A 19583-nucleotide genomic window follows, 5' to 3' on the forward strand; every position below is an offset into this window, starting at 1 on the left:
TAAAAGATTTGTTAAAATTATAGTTAATTATAGATTTGTTAAAAGACAGGAGGAAACGGCCAGGATAAAAATATCCGAGACTTCAGAAATAAAACAAAGATTAGAAACAAATGCTCAAACCTTTAGTGGACTTTCTTCATCGTCTCTCAGGTGCTCTGCCAGCCCACTAAAAGGCTCGAGTACCATTGGACGCCGCTCCATCATTCCCTGTAAATGAACAGAATTTTGTTCTTGTTTAAAAAAAAGTTCAGGCCTTTTTTGGAATCTATTTTACAGAGCGGCAGTTTTGGATTTCAGCAATTCGAGAACCTCAGTGAGCTATGTGGACTATACTTCATTCAGTAGAAAATAAACCAGAACAACTTAAAGAAAAGGTCCCCTGTGTGTATTTTACTGAACAAAGGAATTTACAGAATTTAGACCATCTTGGTAGTCTTAAATTAATAAAAATGTTACATTTTATACCTCTCAACTATCATCTTTGTCTTCATAGCTTCCCTCCTGAATTTACTGACATTTCTAAAAGTTTTTAACTGTAACCTTACCAGCCTGGCTTCTCCCTCCACTCAGCTCCTTCATTTGGCCTAACCCACCATCACAGTTCAGTCAGTTTGCTCCTGTTCTCTCAAACTCCATTCTGGAGTTTCTCTGCCTCGCCCCCACTTCAAAGCCCACTATAAGACCTTTCTTTCTGAACATGTCTTTGGACAATACATGAAAGGTGCTCTACAAATGTGATTTTGTTGTTGTTGTCACCTCCCCTCCCCCACAGCCTCCAGACATGAAAAGCACTATATAAACACAGTTGCTATACACCCCTCATCTGTGAAAATTCCCATAGCCATGTAAAATGCAGTAACATACCCTTTTTTCAAACAAAGCAAATCCTGCATCAGCAGCTGCAGACTCTTTTCTTTCTTCCTCTCTGAACATACCAAGTTGAAAGCTGTTTTTGACGTTATCTTTCTGCTTATTCAGACTCTTAGCCCATCGCTCCATGTCTTTAGCAATCTGGAAGTAAAAATCTCCCATTAGCCTGCACTTTAAATAGATGCACTTCCTTTAAATATCAATATGCTCAACTAATACATCATTTTTATTGCAGGTCAAATTAAGTTTAATTTCTAAGTCAGTAGTTGTGAAAAACTGGAATTCAGTAACACTTTATCAACATCACAACAATTTTATCCCAAGAAAGTGGCTCACCTGTTGTGCTGTCTTGCTCTTTGGTTTATCCTTCCTTTCCTTTCCATCCTTGTTTTTGCTCCCACTGTTGGCATTTTGCTGTGCAGTATAATCTGGGGCAGGCAGATAAGTCTGTTTCTCTCCATCCCAGTACAAGTACTGTTGAGTCTGTGAGTTGTAGTAGTACTGAAAAAATGTGAATTATTGGAATATGCAGGGTCAATCTTAAATTAAATGTCCATAAGTATTGTCACATCGTTGAATTTATATTTTTAAACCATTTGTTTCCCCGATAAGAACTGTCAATTCTCCTCCCCTAAACCTGCTGGAACTCTTTTCTCTAACTCTGATACAGTTCCAACAGGTACTCTTTGGAACTTTATCCAAGTGGATACCATTCACATGTGAGATTTGACTATAACTGCTGGGGCAATTTGACTGGTGGGGGTAGGATGGTTTTAGCGATCAAAGACAAATTTGATACTGTTCCTAACCTGACATCTACACACAAACATACTTCAGCAGTTCACACTGAATAGCAAACCAGGAATGGAATGTCTTGCTCCAACCAAGAGAGCCGAGATCTATTTTAGCACCCCCGACCAATTAGCACAGGTACCAATGTATCATTTTCTATGTGGCTTAATGCTGTTACTGCTGCCTTTACCTACAAGGTATTCAGGGTAACACAAACTTGTTATAGTAGGAATAACTTTATTCATGTTTTTGTGCAGCTCAAATTTGTAGGCTCTCATGCACGCAAACCAAGTCAGTTGCTTGCTTAAAAAAGTGCAACTGTGCAAAAAAAAATTCCTAGTGGAAACATGGACTAGGATTAGTCATGAGCCAAGCACACATGAAAACTACACAGAGAACACATGGTTTTGATGTTGGAAAATGTCTTTTGAAAAAGTTTCTCTTAAATAATAATAATCTGACAAACAGAATGGTAAAATGGACAGACACATGGCAATGAATTTCAATGTGGAGAAATGAGAGGTAATGCATTTTGGTAGAAACAATGAGGGGAGGCAATATAGGCCGGTAATGCAATCTTAAGGGGGGTACAGGTAAATGAATCCTTGAAGGTGGCAGGTAGGTAGATTAAGCTGTAAAAAGGGCATATGGGATACTAGGCTTTATAAATTGGGGCAGAGAGTACATGAGTCAGGAGGTTATGATTAACCTATATAATACACTGGTTAGGCCTCAGTTAGAATACTGCGCCCAGTTCTGGGCACCACACTATAGGAAGGATGTTAAGGCATTGGAAAGGGCGCAGAGGAGATTTACAAGAATGGTACCAGGCATGAGGGACCTTGATTATGAGGAAAGGCTAGAGAGGTGAGGATTATTTTCATTGGAGCAGAGAAGGTTACGAAGAGACCTAATAGAGGTCTTCAAAATCTTGAGGGGATTTGATAGGTTAGAAAGGGAAAAACTGTTTCCACTGGTGGGTGTATCGGACTCAAGGTCACCGATTCAAAATAGTATCTAAAAGAAGCAGAGGGGAGGTAAGAAGAAATTTTTTCATGCAGCGAGTTGTTCGAATCTGGAATGCATTGCCTGAAAGGGTGGTCGAGGCCGATTCGATAACAACTTTTAAAAACGCGGTGGACGGTATTTGAGGAGGACGGGTTTGCAGGGTTATGGGAAAAGGGCTGGGGAGTGGGATTGACATTACATTGCTCTTTTCAAAGAGCCGGCACAGACTTGATGGGCCGAATGGCCTCTTTTTATGCTGTACAATTTTATGATTCTATGATCTCGACATTTGACAATAGTGCTTTAGGTCAACACGTCTCAAAGTGCTTCTAAGTTTTTTTTTCTGCTAACGGTAATAACTATATATTTGTAGGCAAATACAGCAGTAAATATGTATATAAGAATGTTACACAGTTTGGAAGTGCTAAGGGATCTTTAACTTCCATCTGAATAGGCAGGAAGGGACCACGGTTTAACATCTCATCTGAGGACAGCACCGCTGACGATGCAATGCTCCCACAACACTGCATTGTAGTGCTACCTCCAGTCTCAGAATTCATTCTAATGTATCCATCACATATTCATCAGAGTGGTGCATGGTTTCTCATCACAGACCAAAGGAGTTTTTAACATGATGCAGCTTTTTAATGAGGGGCAGAACCACTTTAACATCCTTTCTACAATAATCATCATCCTCAGTAAGAAAAAGTTCTGAAGTCAGAATGAGTGATGCTTTCGCTCTCACAAAGAGTAACAAAATGGTACAAAAAGTACAGTAACCCCCCCCAGCTTACTGGATTCCAGGTGTCCAGAATTTGTATCTAGCCAGACCGGACCCCAAATGGAAAATTAAAAAAATATTTCCAGACTCCCACCAGCCCACTCTCCTAGTGCGCGACCCCACCTCACTGTGCTTGCTGGCCTTCAGGGGCCAGGGATATTGACTTTCACTCGATTTGAATCCGAAGATAGTCTTTTCCTTATCTTCTCCTCGCAGGATTCAAACAATTGCAACGTCAGTACCAGTATTTACTGGCACCGATAAAGCCAGCACTGAAAATACCGATAACGGCATTACAATTACACTTTGCCGAAAATTCCGGCTCGCCGGACCAGAGCCCCCCACACCTCCGACTATGCAATACACTGCCAGCACTGCATTGGAGTGTCAATGTGATTTCAATAGGATTCTAAGTCCCAACATGAGGCTTCAACCCACAGATTCTGACTCAGAGATGTGAGTGCTACCACTGAGCCAGGTGCAAACACAAGTTGGAGATCAATAATTTTTTAAAAAATCATCATTTTCTATTATTCCACCTTCAGTAGGTTGTTAGGTTTAAGTAGATAAAATAGGAGCAGGGAGTAGGAGGAGTGAAGGCTCATGTGGAGTAAAACATTCGCACAGGCTAGACTGTTTCATGCTGTATCATTCTATGCAAAATTCAGTTCTAAGGACACAAAAAATCCTAACAAATGTTATCTATAGGTTTTCTGGTTTGCTACATCGCCAGAGGTAATGTACATACCTGTGAGTTTGCATCATAGTACAGCCCAGTCTGTGCATCATAGTAAAATCCAGAAGACTCATCATATTGGTAAGTGGACACATCTGGTACAGCTGGACCAAAAGGAAAAAAAGACTCCTCAGCAAGATACAATGATGATACAGTATTTAAAAAGCCAAACAACACTGTAAAAGGCAACAAGATCTGGGAAATACTCACGAAAACTTGATTCTTTGGAGTCTGAAGAAACCTCAGCTGGTTTTGCCTCTGCCTGCTGGGACTGGCACGGTTGCACTGCCTGAAATATAGTTTTTTCCTTTATAAAAGCATTATAAATTATTTATTCATCAATGATGGCAAAAGTCAACTTTCATTGGTCATTTGTAAGGTGTAAATGGAGGGAGTTACCCCACAGTTATACGCACCTATGGGCGGTTAACTATCTAATCTCTCAATTGGATCAAACATTTGAGCAGGCTGCGCGCCAACTGGCTGCCTCTTTCCATCCACAAAATATACAGTAAAAAAAACTTCACTGTAAACCTGTGAAATGCTCCTAGACGCCTTGACGATCTGATAAGGCGCTATATCAATTGCAAGGATTATTATTATGTCGGGAGGGTATCTCAAAGGATTCACAGGACATACTGTAAAGTGGACTGCACACCTTGTATACCACAAGTCTATTCTCATATTTCAAAGAAGCTACCTGAAGAGACCTAAAGAAGAACGTTGTGCACTCTTCCAGTTGTTGGTTAGGTGGTGGTGGGGAGGGGGGGAGAGAGAGACAGAAGGAGGATCAAGTTTCAGTTTGTTAAAACCTTTAGAGGCAGAGTTCATAATGTATCATGCAAGTGTGAGTGAAATGACAACTATTCATTAGGTTGCTGTCTGCCAGATCCCAAACATAGCCAGGAGAGAATATGACTTTATTGTTTCATGTAAAGCGATTTAAAAATCCTAAAAAATACAACATATAGGAAAGCCCTAGCTTACCTCAGGTGTTTGTTGATTCTGTGGCTGGTAGGTTGGACCTTCCTGGGAGACTGCAGTGGAAGCAGCATTTGTTGGAGCAGCTGTCAAGTCGAATAAAGTATCTGTTAAGTTATTTTATGCTATATATTAAACACTCTTTTGCAGGTTAAAAGTCAAGAGCAAATCATGGAGATGCAGTAGGTGAAGTTTAAATTGTTACAGAGGCTCTACATTTCCAATAGGATATAGAGCATTCTTCTCTCGTTTAGGATTGGTAAGAAACACAACTCTTGGGCAAGGAGAGCAAGTGGGGCAAGTGGGGTATTCTTGAAGCTTTCATTAGAGCTAGACTAGCTACAAGGTTATGTACAATATAGCTACAATAGAATGTTATAGCTACAATAGAATGCCAGAATCAAAACTGATCTTTTTTGGTGGTCTCGGTAGACCAGTTACACAGCCAGGTGGATCCACGCACTCCAACTCAATGTTGGTGTCACACCAGCCAGTTTGTTTCATGAGCAGAACTTGAACTGGCAAGACCTTGAACTGGCAACTTGAACTGGGAGGCCCCTATTAACGCTGCAAGCCAAAGTCCAAACAGGCAGTGATCCCAGCTATATGTGTAGCAGGAAGCTTGCCAGGCACAAAGTACCCTAACACACAGTTTGGGGATCTAGAATTTCTAGAATTAGGTAAGCAAGATACACCCCGCCCCCAGGAGAGAATGCACACTCCATTCCAGACGGGAAAATTTCCATGCATAGGTGGCATACATATATGGAACTCTGTCTGGTTTGGATACTCAAGCATTGTGATGGGTTTCCACATGTCAGATTCCAGATTGACTAAAAACCCTGTAACAATTAGTAAAAAAAAGAAATGCTATTAATAATAAAACTAAAACCAAGTAGAAAACAAAAGAAAAGAAGGAAATCAAATTCACACTAGGCAGAAATAAAAGTGCCACCATTACATTTCCTAATGACAACCCTGATCCAGTGGGTGCAAAGCTTTGAACTTCCAATGGACTGTGCTGCCACGTTACCCATTAGGCACAAAGTCCAAGGTACACACTTTACAGTATATCCTGTGAAGTGTTTTTTGAGACAACATCCCAATCTGAAAGGTGCTATACCAAATGTAAGCACGATTATTATATCTTGAGAAACCTGGATTCCCAGCCATGATTCATCAACCAGAATCCCAAACTCAGCCACACTATTGTGGAGAAGTGCCAAGCAGAGGTCAAAGAGCAATTGATATTAATACTTGCATTTGATATAGCACCTTATCACGTTGTTGAATATACTATAAAGTGAATTAACTGCATATTTTGTGAGCGAAACACAGCAGCCAATTGTGCACAGCAGTGTCCCACATACAGTCGTGGATTCAGGTAACAAATTCTTTTTTTTTAAGTGTACAAAACTGTGCAACTGCTCCTTGTAGAACAACAACTTAGATTCTATAGCGCTCTTCATGAGAGGTAGGATCTTTGGAGTGCTCAAGTACAACTTTTCCTTGGAAATAATTCCCTTAGGTATAGTGTAGAACTTGAACAAATGTTCTGTACTATACCTGTTAGTTCAATTGGATGAGAAGCAAATTTAAGCTATTGCAAAGTCTCACCCAACAAAACAAATTAAAGACAGTTCTACCTGTGATTACTGGCGGTGCTTGGTAAGTCATTAAGCCTTGATGAGCAGGATCCACACCACCACTTGGTTGCGGAAAGTCATGTGAAAATTGCAGCTGTGGCACACATAGATTAGAAAAATATTTACAGCTTTTCGTTGGAATAAATACACCACTTCTCTCAGGTAAAGTGTAGACTAGAGCAACATTAAGATTCTATTTAATTATATAATTCTCTTGGTTATCTTTTTTAAACTTTCCAGACACAAAGCTAAGGTAAAAGAGAATTACATATTTATGGATCAGTACAGTATTTGATCAATGACTTATGTTCGATACTGAATTGTTACAATAGTTTGCGTTATCTACAAAATAGTTCAAGTGGGTACCATGTGCCTAAAAGAACCGTATCATCCTAGTTTCTGTGCCATATTTGGAATTTGATATTTATTTCTTATACATACTTGTTCATACTGATTGTAGCCATCCTGCCCTGGCTGGGGGTAATTGTAATCAACGTTTCCATCTTCTGACCCTTGCATCTGTAATAATGATGGAAAACATTTTTAAAATGTGAGGGAAAAACATCAGGGTTTCTGCCACCAATTGTTTTCCAGTGAACCCACATGGAATGTGTGAATGTTTGATTTGGCTATGGTGCAGTGCCTCCCTCCCCAGTTAGCCTGCCGACACTAAGTGTCTAGGCTCTGACATGAAGAATTGCTACCAGAGCGAGATACCACAAAGCTCCCAATACCCATGGAGCTGTACCTCAGCCTGAAACACCAGCTTCCTGAGAACAGATGAAAAAATCAGGATCACTGTTTTTTGATAAATTCAACATTCAGCTGGGTCAGCTAAACTTTTATGACTGTCAAACTCGATCCATGCATCTCTGATTTTAGAACAATAGAAACATAAAAAGACCCACAAGAGAATGTGAGCTAATTTAGATTCACTAAATATAACCTTTAACCTTCATACTAAAACAAAGATTGTATCATGTAAATAAAACTGGTTACCTGGCTTGAAGACCACTGGGCTGCAGCTATAGCTGTGATTGCAACAGTCGACGAATTGACCTTACTACTCTCAGAAAGGCCATGATCCCTAGAATAAAGTTCATAGTGGAATCATAAGAAAGTGCCAATACTGTACTGCAATGTTACCATGCTTCGAGGAAGTCTAGACAACAGAATGAGTACAGGAGCACCTGGATCACAGTCCGAGTTCTAGAATGGTTCACACTTTCGAGTTCTCAATTTGGAAACACGGACCAAACTCACCTACACTATTTGTTTGAATCTTGAAACTCCCAACTTCTCAGTAACAATTGTGATTCAGTAGAAGTCAAGCAAACGATCCCCCTAAGTCAACAGCTGGAACTCTGTCAACTCCACTTTCTAGTGGCGGGTCCCCACCCCACCATCTCCTCTCCTGAAGGACCAACTCTCACTGGAGTTTAGTTCCACAAATATTTGAAGCCTTCTGCTGCCTCACCCAAGTAGCCATTCTTATGTGAGAGCCCAGTCAGCAAGTATTGTAAGGTTATTCTGACAGGACATCAGAGATCAATTCTATTCTCACCTGATGTCCATATAGATGAACTTTCCAGTGCAGGTCACTGGATAGCTATCAGCATCGGGAAAGCAAGCTGATTTTCACCCAACCTCCCAAGACCTAGGAATACCAAGGTCAACTGTAGCTCCCCAACTGTTGCCTTGGGTCTGATTAGCTAACTCAACATAAACCAGGAATTGAGTCTGAAATCCTCTGGGTCTGTATACCTCAATGCTGCACCAAGTGTCCCCTGGACTCTGTCTTCACCCATTAAGCCATCAAGGAAACCCATTAACCACCATTAACCAAATACACACAATATTACTTAAAAAAGGTAACTATCAGCACTGAGAATTTTGTTTTACTTGTCAAACTAGAACCACACTACCATTTAGGACTTTAGCTGTAGGATGGAGGACACATCTACATGTCCAAGACCCATTGAGGAGCCAGACAGGCTGGTAACCAATGCTTTGAATTACCATAGACTGCAGTAATCTACAATATTTCTTAGATTCTAACAATCTCCAGGGAAGATTAATAATCTGCATTTCATATAACACCTTATCACACCAGAAGGACATCTCAAAGTGCTTCACAGAAATTACTGTGAAATGGAGTGACTATTTGTAAGCAAATGTGGCAGCACAATTGCTCACACCAGTAACCCATAAACAGCCTGAGATGAATGACTACCTTTATTTAGGGGATTGTTAGCCAAGACACTGGGAGAAACTTTTTCCAAATACAGCCATGGGATCTTTAACGTCCACCTGAACCTCAGTTTTAAGTCTCATCCTAAAAGACGGTCCCTCTGACAATGCAACACACCGGCACTGCAATGGAATGTCAGCTTAGACCATGTGAGTTCAAGTTCCAACTTGAGATTTGAACCCACAACCTTCTGACTCAGAGCCAGGAGTGCTACCACCGAGCCAATTGAACATGAAATTTACATTGTTTTTAAAACGCATATTGAAAGACCAATATGAAAAGCAGGCTGCACATTTCATTTTCTCAGCCCATTGAGATCGCTACATCAGGGATGTACAGATGGGGGAAAAAATGCGGTGAAAAAATGTGAAAGCAAGCTGAATCTTAGTCCTCACTGCACCCACATAAATGCCTCCAAACAGCTGACTCTCCAGGAAGGATGGGAGCTCATCACCCACTCTACTTGGAAATGGCACAAGCACACAATAAAAATAACAATTCTTTAAAGCCAGGAAGTAACCTCATTCATATGTTGAATCTATTTAAAATGTATTCCACATGTTGATTACCTACTTCTTTAAGGACTTGGCAAAATCAACATTAATAGTCCGGCCATCAATATTTAATGGAGGCTGTAGTGATAGTAGTATCTGAATAAGGTGGGAGGCTTCCTGTAAAGGAAACATTTTGAGCAGTTTTAAACATATCCTGGTTCAGAACTGGTCGGACAGTGTACAACATTAATTTCTAAAGACAACTTAAAGCACTTACTAAACTTACAACACTGAATGAATTACATAGAATTACATACTAAATACTCTAGTTTGTATCACTGTAAGGACATTTCAGAATCTGATAACCATAATAGGAGGAAGAGAACTTAAAGGTTTCGAGGAATTACTAAACTTGAATGGAATTACACACTGATCTGTCAGTTTTCCACAATGACATTAAACAGATTTTAAAAAAGTCAAAAAGATTACTGTGACATGAGGATTTCCAATGTAAAGTTATAGTAAGAGAAAAAAGTCATGAAAGCTCTTACCCATTAGCTTTGACAACTCATGAAAAGGATACACTTGGCAATGGGTTAATCAGAAAGCAACTTCATAATTTAGTAGTTGTAATAATACCTGTATTTGATACAGCACCATATCATGGCTTTGAGACGTCTCAAAGCCCTTCACAGAATATACAGTAAAGTGAATTGACTGTGAACAAAAGATGGCAGCCAATTGCGTACAGCAGTGTCCCACAAACAGTCATGGATTGAGTGACCAAATTATGATTTATATATTTATCAGTTTTTCTTTTTTTAAGGGATTATTACCTCCGGAAAAGCAATCCATCCACCGACTAGCATCCGCGTTCCTACTTTACTACTAGGTAAACAGAGGTGTTTGGAGTAAGGAAACTTGCCTAATGTTTCGCCCTGCCCTTTACTAGAGATAAACATTCCTTGGTCTCAGATACTAATTTAGAAGCGTTTATATTAATTTCATAAGAGTTTATAAATTCACCAATGGCTACGTGTTCCCCACAGTATTACTGGCTACTCCTCCATAAGCTCTGCCTATCTTCTGCGGTTTGTTGTAATATATCTTCATTGAAGCTAGCAAATTTATCCTTAATATGCTTTACCTTCTTAAGTACCTCAGGTGCCAGGTGCTAACATTTTACCAACTGCGTTTTGTAAAATGATTCAAGAAAATTATTCTCTAAGATTGTATTGTGCAGTAAATTGCCTCCAAGAGTTCCAAGAAATTTGTGAGGCTTGACCAAAAACCACAGTGCCTATCACTCCACCTTTACTTAGGACTATGAACTATTAGAAGCACAAAAGACGTAGAAATTATGAATTGCATCAAAGTGCAGATAAAATTAGTCAGCCAAAGAGAAGGATTTGACAACTTATAATTTAGAAGTATTAAAATTAAATTCAAAAGATGATACAAAACATATTTCAAGCAACCTCAAGAGTGTGGGCATTAGAAACTCAAGAAAACTCTCAAAATGAAATATTACTAACTGTGGTTCAGATTAAACTACAGCTTCATTATTAGTCATTATAGTCATTAAGTAAGGCAAGACAAAACTTACAAAAGGTGAATCCAGTTGAACAAAGGCAAACCCCCTGTTCAGTTGAGTTTGCTTGTCTTTGATCAGTCTCACATTTGCAGTGGACAGCATTGCATATGGGGCCAGAGCAATCAGAATAGATTCCACCGATGTACGTGGGCCAATATTCCTTAAAATGATGGCTGTTGACAATTTAAAAACACACAAATTATACTACACAGTAGATTTTAAAAGCAGGATTAAACCGTCAATCATATCATGTGGAAGTCATAGTTGTTTTGCGTTTCCTCTTCTCCCCGCTTCACAATTTCACAATAGGAAAAAATATATCTATAGAATATCCTTCATATCGGAATGAAACACAGGGAAACAACCAGAAAGGGCTAGAAATCAAGGCAACAAGTATCTGAAAGAGTTCAGAAAGTTAATGTTTCTGGTTCTGATGACAGATTACACCTGTGAGTTCCACAGGTATTTTTTTTCAGATTGTCACTGACCTGTTCCATGGTTGCTTTTTATTTCAGATTTCGAGCATTGGATAACAGTTGGGAAAAACAACTGGTGAGCTGGATTTTACCTCAGCCCAGTTATAAAAATAATTAGAGCTCATCTCAATCTAGTTGCAAGTGGACATGAAGCCAAAACTCAAAAGTGACTTATTCGGAACTCTCTACAGCTACCAAGGTTACTACTGGAATTGGAACACTCATACTGGTGCTCTATCCAACTGGTGCTCTGAATTTCCAGATTCCATGATTTTGGAAGACCCAGGTTGGGCATCCAGTGGAGGATGCTTCTAAGATTGGATAGAAGGTGAAGCATCAGAGCAGAATGAATACAATATTAGACCAGTATAGGTGGTGATTGTACTCTCCATCCAACTGGTGCTGTAACCAAAATTGAAGTACTCAATTGGACCATTGGTTGTCAAAGATGAAATGTTCCATTCCCCAACACCTTATGCCTCGCATTGATCTCAAAATCTGCACAATAACAGATATTTATCAAAAATAATCGATACCAGTCATTTCCACCAGAGATAACTGGATACATTAGTTAATGTGTGAATCCACCATTCTCTTACCCCCTTTTTCAAGATTTCTGCTTATTTATGATTTTTCTTCAGTCTTAACATCAATTTCAAATTCCAATTTTCACCTTAACAGCTAACTAAAAGCCCAGGTCCATCAGACTTAGAACTATTTCAATATCTGGGAAGGTTCTTCGAGCACCTCTCTTGCTCTCCTAGAGACAAGAGAAATCCTGACGACTGATCGGCGATTCTTCTCTCACCTCTGGCCTCCCAACCTTGTGTTTTGCTCAATTTTATCAGCATGATGATCATTGATCTGCTGTATTTCCCTTTCCAAGGCCCAAATATGCCGTTTCTACACACTCTTCCTCCTGCTCCCTGAATCCTCAAACGATTGAAATCAGAAATTCATTCTATAACCTTATCTATTATTTTCTCCCAGGACATGAAGACTGCAAAACTTCTCACCACCCCCTCAGGTCTTCATCTCCAAGCACAATACAAAGATTCAAGACCCCAGGTTGGCATCAATTCTCATCTCATCCTTTCTCCATCTTTTGCCCTGTCCTACACTTTGACTTAAGTTTCTCAATATAAAAAGTCATTCTTCCTTTCTTAACCTGCTCTGAATTGCCACAGATTTCATGATGTTGGAGGACCCAGGTTGGGCATACCATGAAGTGCAGCACAGGGTTGGGCCAAGGTCTATTTGAAATGCAACAACTTCCAGAGAATTTGTACGCCATTTTTGGAGAAAAAGTTTGCAACTAAAAGAAATATTTCATGCCAGAACAGCTCCAGCTCCTACATGCTACAGCAGTAAACTCTGAAGGCTAGAATGTTAAACCCAGTCACTATACCTGGCATATGCATTCCAGGAGAGAGTTTATCACTCTCAACCACTGGCGTGCGCATGCACAGTATAGTTGGCATTGAAGTTGGTACCTTCCTACACTACTACTACCAAATCTTGATTAGAAGATTACACTGCCTCTGGTGGTGGGGGGAGGAGGGGCAAGAAGGGTAGATAGGAAGGTTATAGGGAGATATGAAAGGGGGAGGAAAATCCTGCAGCAAACTAAGAAATTGAATTTTAATGGGTTTTTAGAATTCAGAACTTACTGTCATTTGTATAATCAGACATCAATGGTTCACCTTGCATGCGAGGCTGCTCTTCTTCAGTTTCTGGAAGAAATTGAGAAATACAGCTCCACGTACATCATGACAGAATTTTCTGAGGGGTGGGGAGGAGGCAGTGGAGGAAGAGAGCAAGAACTAATGGCATATTTCAATCCCTTGTGAGGGCTGGGATACCCCATTCATACCAAAGACAAAATGAGTCCTTTTTATAAAAGTAATATTTGAGCTATTGCAAACAAAGAAATGATCTGCAATCTCAGACATTTCTAGTTTGGAAACATTTTCAAAAACTGAATACCTCAGTACTTAAAAGGTTTCTGAGAATCTACAATATGTTAAATTAGAGAAAACTATTGATTTGTGTTTTGTTCCCCTGCACCATGCATTTTCTGACCAAGATAGACTGGACACTTATTCCCAGGCCTCCATCAATATCACTCAATAGCCAACTAGCAGGAGGTGTGCAAGTGTGCCCAGCCCTCTGATTCTTCCCTCCTTGTGGGAATGCTTCTCCACAGATGAGACGGAAATATGTAGATGCAAAACCCTGCATCCTACCACCCTGCAGCACATGCACTGTTTGTTGCGTCACAGTGTTGTCCTTAGTTGCATTAGTTTGAAAAAGTTCAGAGCTCCTTACCAGGCTTCAGAGCATCACACTTAAAGCATCTCTCTCGCCGCTTGAAGTTGGTTACTCCACACTGTGTAAAAAAAAAATTAAGTATTCATAATAGTGGAATCCACAAAAATACAGTCACCAGATCAATTCCTGTTAGCATTGAGTATCACTCAATGGGGTAATGTCACAAGTCTGAATTCCATCCAGGGTGATCTTAAAGTCTCCTCTGACCTCTGTCTATGTGAGAAGCTGGAACTGTCTCAATTTGTTTCTAGGTGGAGAGACCAAAATACAAAAGGACAAGAGAGGACTTTTCTTCATCAGAGGACAAAATGGAATTAGAATACTGTAGTGAGAGCTTTATCCTACTCATCTATACCTGATGTGGTACCCACTGCTGTCACTGGGGTGAAAATAACTAGCATTGCTCATCCCAACATCAAACTCAAAACTAGTCCACAATTTGCTGCAGCTGGGTGCACTATTAATCAATAAATGCATGACAACCAAATGTTTTTCAATTACATAGACTCTTCTAATTCTCCCCGTTAAACGGCAGGAATGGGACAATATTTAATAGTGACCACCATCCTACTACATGGATACAAGTCATTACATTCAATAGGATTGTCAAGGCCATGCAACACAGCAGACAGTGCTTTCCAATCTCATTTGGGTCAATTAATGCCATGCCAGTAGATAGGGCACTTTTTTTAAATAAAAAAAGTCTTCTTGACCATAGTGATTTGATTGCCCTTCTAAGTCCTGCCAATGAGTCAGGCTGGCTGCCCTATCATCAGCTGTACTCTGGAATGGGAGTTCTGAGACCACTACAGATTGATTTGATTCTCCCTATACACATAGCATGGCATACTCTACTCCAACATGTTCAAATATCATTGATAAAACAAGAATAATAATAACATGAGAAATTAAAGACCCAATTCAGTGATGGGAATTTAGTGGAAAATTAAATGATAAGCTATGGCAAGTCTGAATCCTTTTATTGTTATTACCTTGCTGCAACTCCAATCCTCAAATGGCTTTGTGCTGTAATGCATCGGGACATATCTTCTAAGAATCGTGAGGTGTCTCTGTTGAGAACAAGAAGTCAGTCAGAAACTTCTCAATGTGGTGTAGCCCTGTTCATTTGTTTACACAGATCACACCGGCTTCTCATAGAAGTGGAAACTACACTAAAAACAATTAAGATGTCGGAAAATATAAAGGTCTCCCAGATGTAGATTTAGTCACCTACATATAGCCATAATTTTTACTTCAAGGGTGACATTGGGTCTTAAATCTTGGAAGATGAAAAGAAAAGATGCCTTTTCTACCAAAAAGCAAATCTAATCAAGCACTGGCTTTACTGATACGACCTTCATCATCATCAACAACTGATCCTTTTTGACTTCTTGGTTTGGGCTCTTCTATTATTCTCACATAATCTGCAAGGACAAATTTCCTTGCCTCCTAAAGTAACGTGGGATAAGCAGATTGAATGCAAAGTCTGCAGTTGTTGATATGTCAGTGTATGGTAAAGGTTCACTACAGAGGGGAAAACTAGGCAAATGTTAGATTAAATTTCACATACAAGTCAGGAATATCAACATTCCCACAACCCTTCAACTTCTCAATTGAAGAAAAAAGTACTTGGATGTTTCACCTAACTTATCAAAGATACATTTCCACTAATCCTCAACACATCCAGGCAGCTGAGCATCAATAAACTGCACAATGACTATGGGATTTGATGTTTGGGTAAGTAGAAGGTGATAAAATCTAATGAACTGCCACAAACACCAACTGTGTGATGATCTTGTGCTGCCACTAGATGGCTCTAGTGCACTTTGTAAACAAGTTTAAGAATCACATATTTACAAGGCACACTAACAACATTCAGCAGCAGCAAACCAGCACCTTCCCTTATACACAACAGTTGGCTTCAATGGAGCACAATTATGATCAGCAGCACCCACCCCCACCCATGTCAGAAATCTGACAGAAAGAAGATGCATTCCTGAAAATCGGATTCAGAAGGAAAGTGGCACAGGCTGCCAATTACTGGTAAATTTAATGCTATGCATCACAGAAAACAATTCTTTTTGGGAGTGGGGAGGGGAATTCGTGACAGACGACTTATGCCCAAGGTGACAAACCTCTCCACTACACAAGTCGATGGTTCAATTTACTATTCACTATACGGATTTCCATTAAAATATCTGAAAAGATTTGCAAACACAGGTGGTCAAAGCTGTATAACTAACTGCAGGTAACCTATCACATTTTTACAGCAAGACGCTATCAGGCTCATGAGCACACAAATAAATTTCTAAAACTCAAAAATAATGGATTGTTTCCCACTGGTCAGGGAAAACTGGAATTTGAGGGAGGCAAATTCTGGTGACTCCAAGTCTTTCCAGCAGCTTTTTTAAACACTTGATCCTGTTTTTTTCGACAAGAAATCTAGACTTGTTATGAAGCAACCTGATTGGCCTCCATCCATCTTGTTGCGTCCTGCAAGTGATTAAACTCCACGAAGGCGAAACCACGGCTTTGACCTAGAGACAGCATTCAGATATAGACGGGATTGTGTTAGTCAGCGTGTTTAAAGCAGCCATTCAATCTGTCGCCACGTGATCTGTACAAATGTATTTGTGCAGCAATGATAAAGAGACCTTAATGTCCTTTTTTGCCACAGAAGGGAACAGAACCCCATTGTTTTTTTACAAAAATCATTTTCAAAAAATGCACATCAAAAACAAAGCAAACAGCTGACATTCTCAGCTGCATTTGTAATAAAAGTTATCCTACTTTGGTACTGGTATACAATAAAAGTCGTTGCAATAATTCCAACTGCGACGAGCATTGCTGGAGTTTTAACTTACCTGTTTAAACAAGTATGAACTGTAGATGATTTTAACACCAAGATATTCACCAGTGTATTCTGAAAATATTGTAAACTCTCTTTTCCCTGTAACACACATTCTCTGGTTGAACAGGCAGCCACAGGTCAAGGCAAACTAGAATTTGAGGTGATGTGTGAAAAAGGCCCATTCCACAAAAAGACCCATTTCAATTACCCGCCTTCCTGAACCCCATTCAGGATCAAGAACTCTCCCAAACAATGAGGCACTCTATTACCATATACCCAAAAGTAACAAGATGCAGATGACATTTATTGCTCTAATGAACAGGCTTGTTCTGGAACATTGGTGTGTGCCAACTTGGATATGTTGGTAGCACTCTAACCTCTAGGTCAGAAGGTAGTGGGTTGAGCCATTTATCCTATCTGAGTCACTTCAGTAATGAAGGTTCCATTTTTCATATGAAACAAATTTGAGGCCCCACCTTCCCGTGAAAGAAACTGACACTATTCAAAAATAAATGGCACTTTGCAACCAAGTTTTAGCTAGGTGTGCACATTCAAATGTCGCACCCCACTGATGTCACAAAGAAATTCTGATGAAGATCCAATGAGATGAAGACTATATAATGGTCTCCAATTAAATTAGTTTCAGATCACCAAATTCAAAAACGTCAACCCAGCCCTACAAAGGAAACTCTCTCACCAAAGCCTCGCGTTTTAGCAAGGATCAAAGTTGCAGAATAAAAAAATAACGAAATTACGCCTGTCTGCATAAGCAAATTCCAACAAGCTACCCTAATTATCTTTCTCAAGAAGAAACTGACTTGCTGAAGCATATAGATCAGGTCAGTTTTGAATCCAGGTCCATTTTGATTGAATTAATAATTCTAAAAATCATAAAGAGATAGTATCATACCACTGGCTTTATACAGAACAATTTTTTCCCCTCTTCTCTTCCACCCCCCCACCATCCCATAGAGCATTATAAAGTTGCAACCCAGTGACGAATATGAGGCTGATTGAACAGAGTTGAATATAAAGAACATTTCAAATCGTACATTATAGGCAAAGTACAGCTGTTTCCCCCACCGCCAATTTAAAGTAAAAGGATAATTATCCTAGCAGTTATATGGCAGATAGCAGACAGATTTTTGAAAGTTATCACACACATCCAAGTGTTTAGCGGATCAAAAAAAAAATCTAGTGTCCAAGTAAAATACAAACCCTAGTCTTGGATTTAAAATTTTAATCAACATCTCTTATTTCCTCCTAAAACTAAATTGCATTCTGTAGGATACAAGAATCTCAGGAAAAGCATTAAGCTATCAACTCATGAGACACATCTAATCTAAGATAATAATCTAATACTAAAAAGGTATAAGTAATGGTGATTTTAGATATTTAAATGCTCAGTAAAATTAGAGGTAATGTCAGGCTATTTCATAAGAGGTCTCCTTTTAAAATGACGACTGCAACTCAAAGTAGCCATTTTGTTATACATTTCTGTTATACCTTACTCTGTCTTAACAGCATTTAATATGAATGCCGACACAGCGGACAGGGACTATAAATATCTGCTGAAAATGTCATATTGCTATGTGTAAAATCAGCAGGAAATGCTCCAATACCATATATAAATAGGGAGTTTTTATTAAAATTTGAAACCATCCACACAGCACATATGTTTTAAAAAGATTGGGATTAATTTTGTCATTGTATCAGGAGATCTGGAGACTATTATAGTGATGTTGATGATTTCAAAAAGCTTGATGCCAATCCTGTTGACACTTAATTTCTTGGCTCACACACAATGAATGGTCACTCGAGTAAGGTAATAGGCTGCCAGCACTCGTAGAATGGTATCCATCCAATGCCTTCAGAGGTAACTCGAGGAGAAAATTGGTCCTATATGAAAAAAAATCTATTCCCCATGGATGCAAGTTGGAAGCTGTTCCAGCTCACTCATACACAACAAAGAATGATGCAAATGATCCTGCCATATGCAGCTTACTTTGAACAAGAAAGCTAAAGGTTCTAAATGATATTAGCACTGCTACAAATCTTGCTCCTATCAATTGTTTGAGCTAACATATTAAATGTTATATTTTTCACTCAACAGAACAATTATTGACTCATTTGAGGAGGTAATGAGGGTCATTGTTATTGTTGAACAAAAATAGCAGACAGAATGCTTTTTAAAAGAGCTAGCACAGAAAAGGCCTATGGAGTATTGCTATGTTTTCTATAAACATAACCCATGTATTTTGGCATGCAGGATTTCAATGGCTACCGAAGAAAGATTAACCCATTCCTCTAAAAGCAATCAAATATGCAGAAAAAAATGTCAACAATCCTACAGCGCTCTTGAATCACCTGCAGTAGCAAAATGCCACCACAAGTTCTCACAGCCTCAAGGTTGGGGGGAAGGTGGTGAAAGATTAAGCTTAATTAGAGAACATATTGCAAAAAGACCTTTCTGCTGGTAATGGGAATCCTACCATTAATTTGATTTCATCACATGAATAAAACTATGCTATGACATTTCAGTTTCTGACAGGTACAAGAGTTATAGTCAGTGGTGATACTTCCAGGTTTAGGCACTAAACTCCCCCACAAAATCAAGCTTTACAACTATCATTCAGATCATCATTGTAATCCATAATTGCATAATTAAGGTTGTAGCATGTGGACCACAACAGTGATAAGTGAAAAGAAAGTCTTCAATCAGCATGAGTTCCCTATTGCACAACAGACGTTTATTGTGTACGATATTCAGTT

The 19583-nt window shown here is 39.3% G+C and overlaps 1 protein-coding gene across 2 annotated transcripts in view; it reads right to left on the minus strand.

Moving 5' to 3' along the window:
- LOC103176619 (RNA-binding protein 5) overlaps positions 1–19583 on the minus strand; it is a 29982-nt gene that overhangs the window by 3306 nt on the left and 7093 nt on the right. Inside the window, exons 6-20 of one of the 2 annotated variants that reach the window (XM_007890269.2) lie at positions 16424–16497; positions 14953–15030; positions 13958–14018; positions 13300–13362; positions 11166–11326; positions 9639–9736; positions 7814–7901; positions 7256–7333; positions 6815–6908; positions 5175–5254; positions 4398–4476; positions 4200–4291; positions 1207–1371; positions 865–1011; positions 121–207 (exon numbers count right to left, since the gene is read on the minus strand). In XM_007890269.2, the coding sequence (XP_007888460.1) occupies positions 121–207; positions 865–1011; positions 1207–1371; positions 4200–4291; positions 4398–4476; positions 5175–5254; positions 6815–6908; positions 7256–7333; positions 7814–7901; positions 9639–9736; positions 11166–11326; positions 13300–13362; positions 13958–14018; positions 14953–15030; positions 16424–16497 (1445 nt within the window). The remainder of the gene's footprint in view (positions 1–120; positions 208–864; positions 1012–1206; positions 1372–4199; positions 4292–4397; positions 4477–5174; positions 5255–6814; positions 6909–7255; positions 7334–7813; positions 7902–9638; positions 9737–11165; positions 11327–13299; positions 13363–13957; positions 14019–14952; positions 15031–16423; positions 16498–19583) is intronic. The other variant, XM_007890270.2, reaches the window with a different exon arrangement.

Source organism: Callorhinchus milii, unplaced genomic scaffold, assembly GCF_018977255.1.
Source record: "Callorhinchus milii isolate IMCB2004 unplaced genomic scaffold, IMCB_Cmil_1.0 Scaffold12, whole genome shotgun sequence".
In the NCBI taxonomy this organism is placed as follows: Eukaryota; Metazoa; Chordata; class Chondrichthyes; order Chimaeriformes; family Callorhinchidae; genus Callorhinchus; species Callorhinchus milii.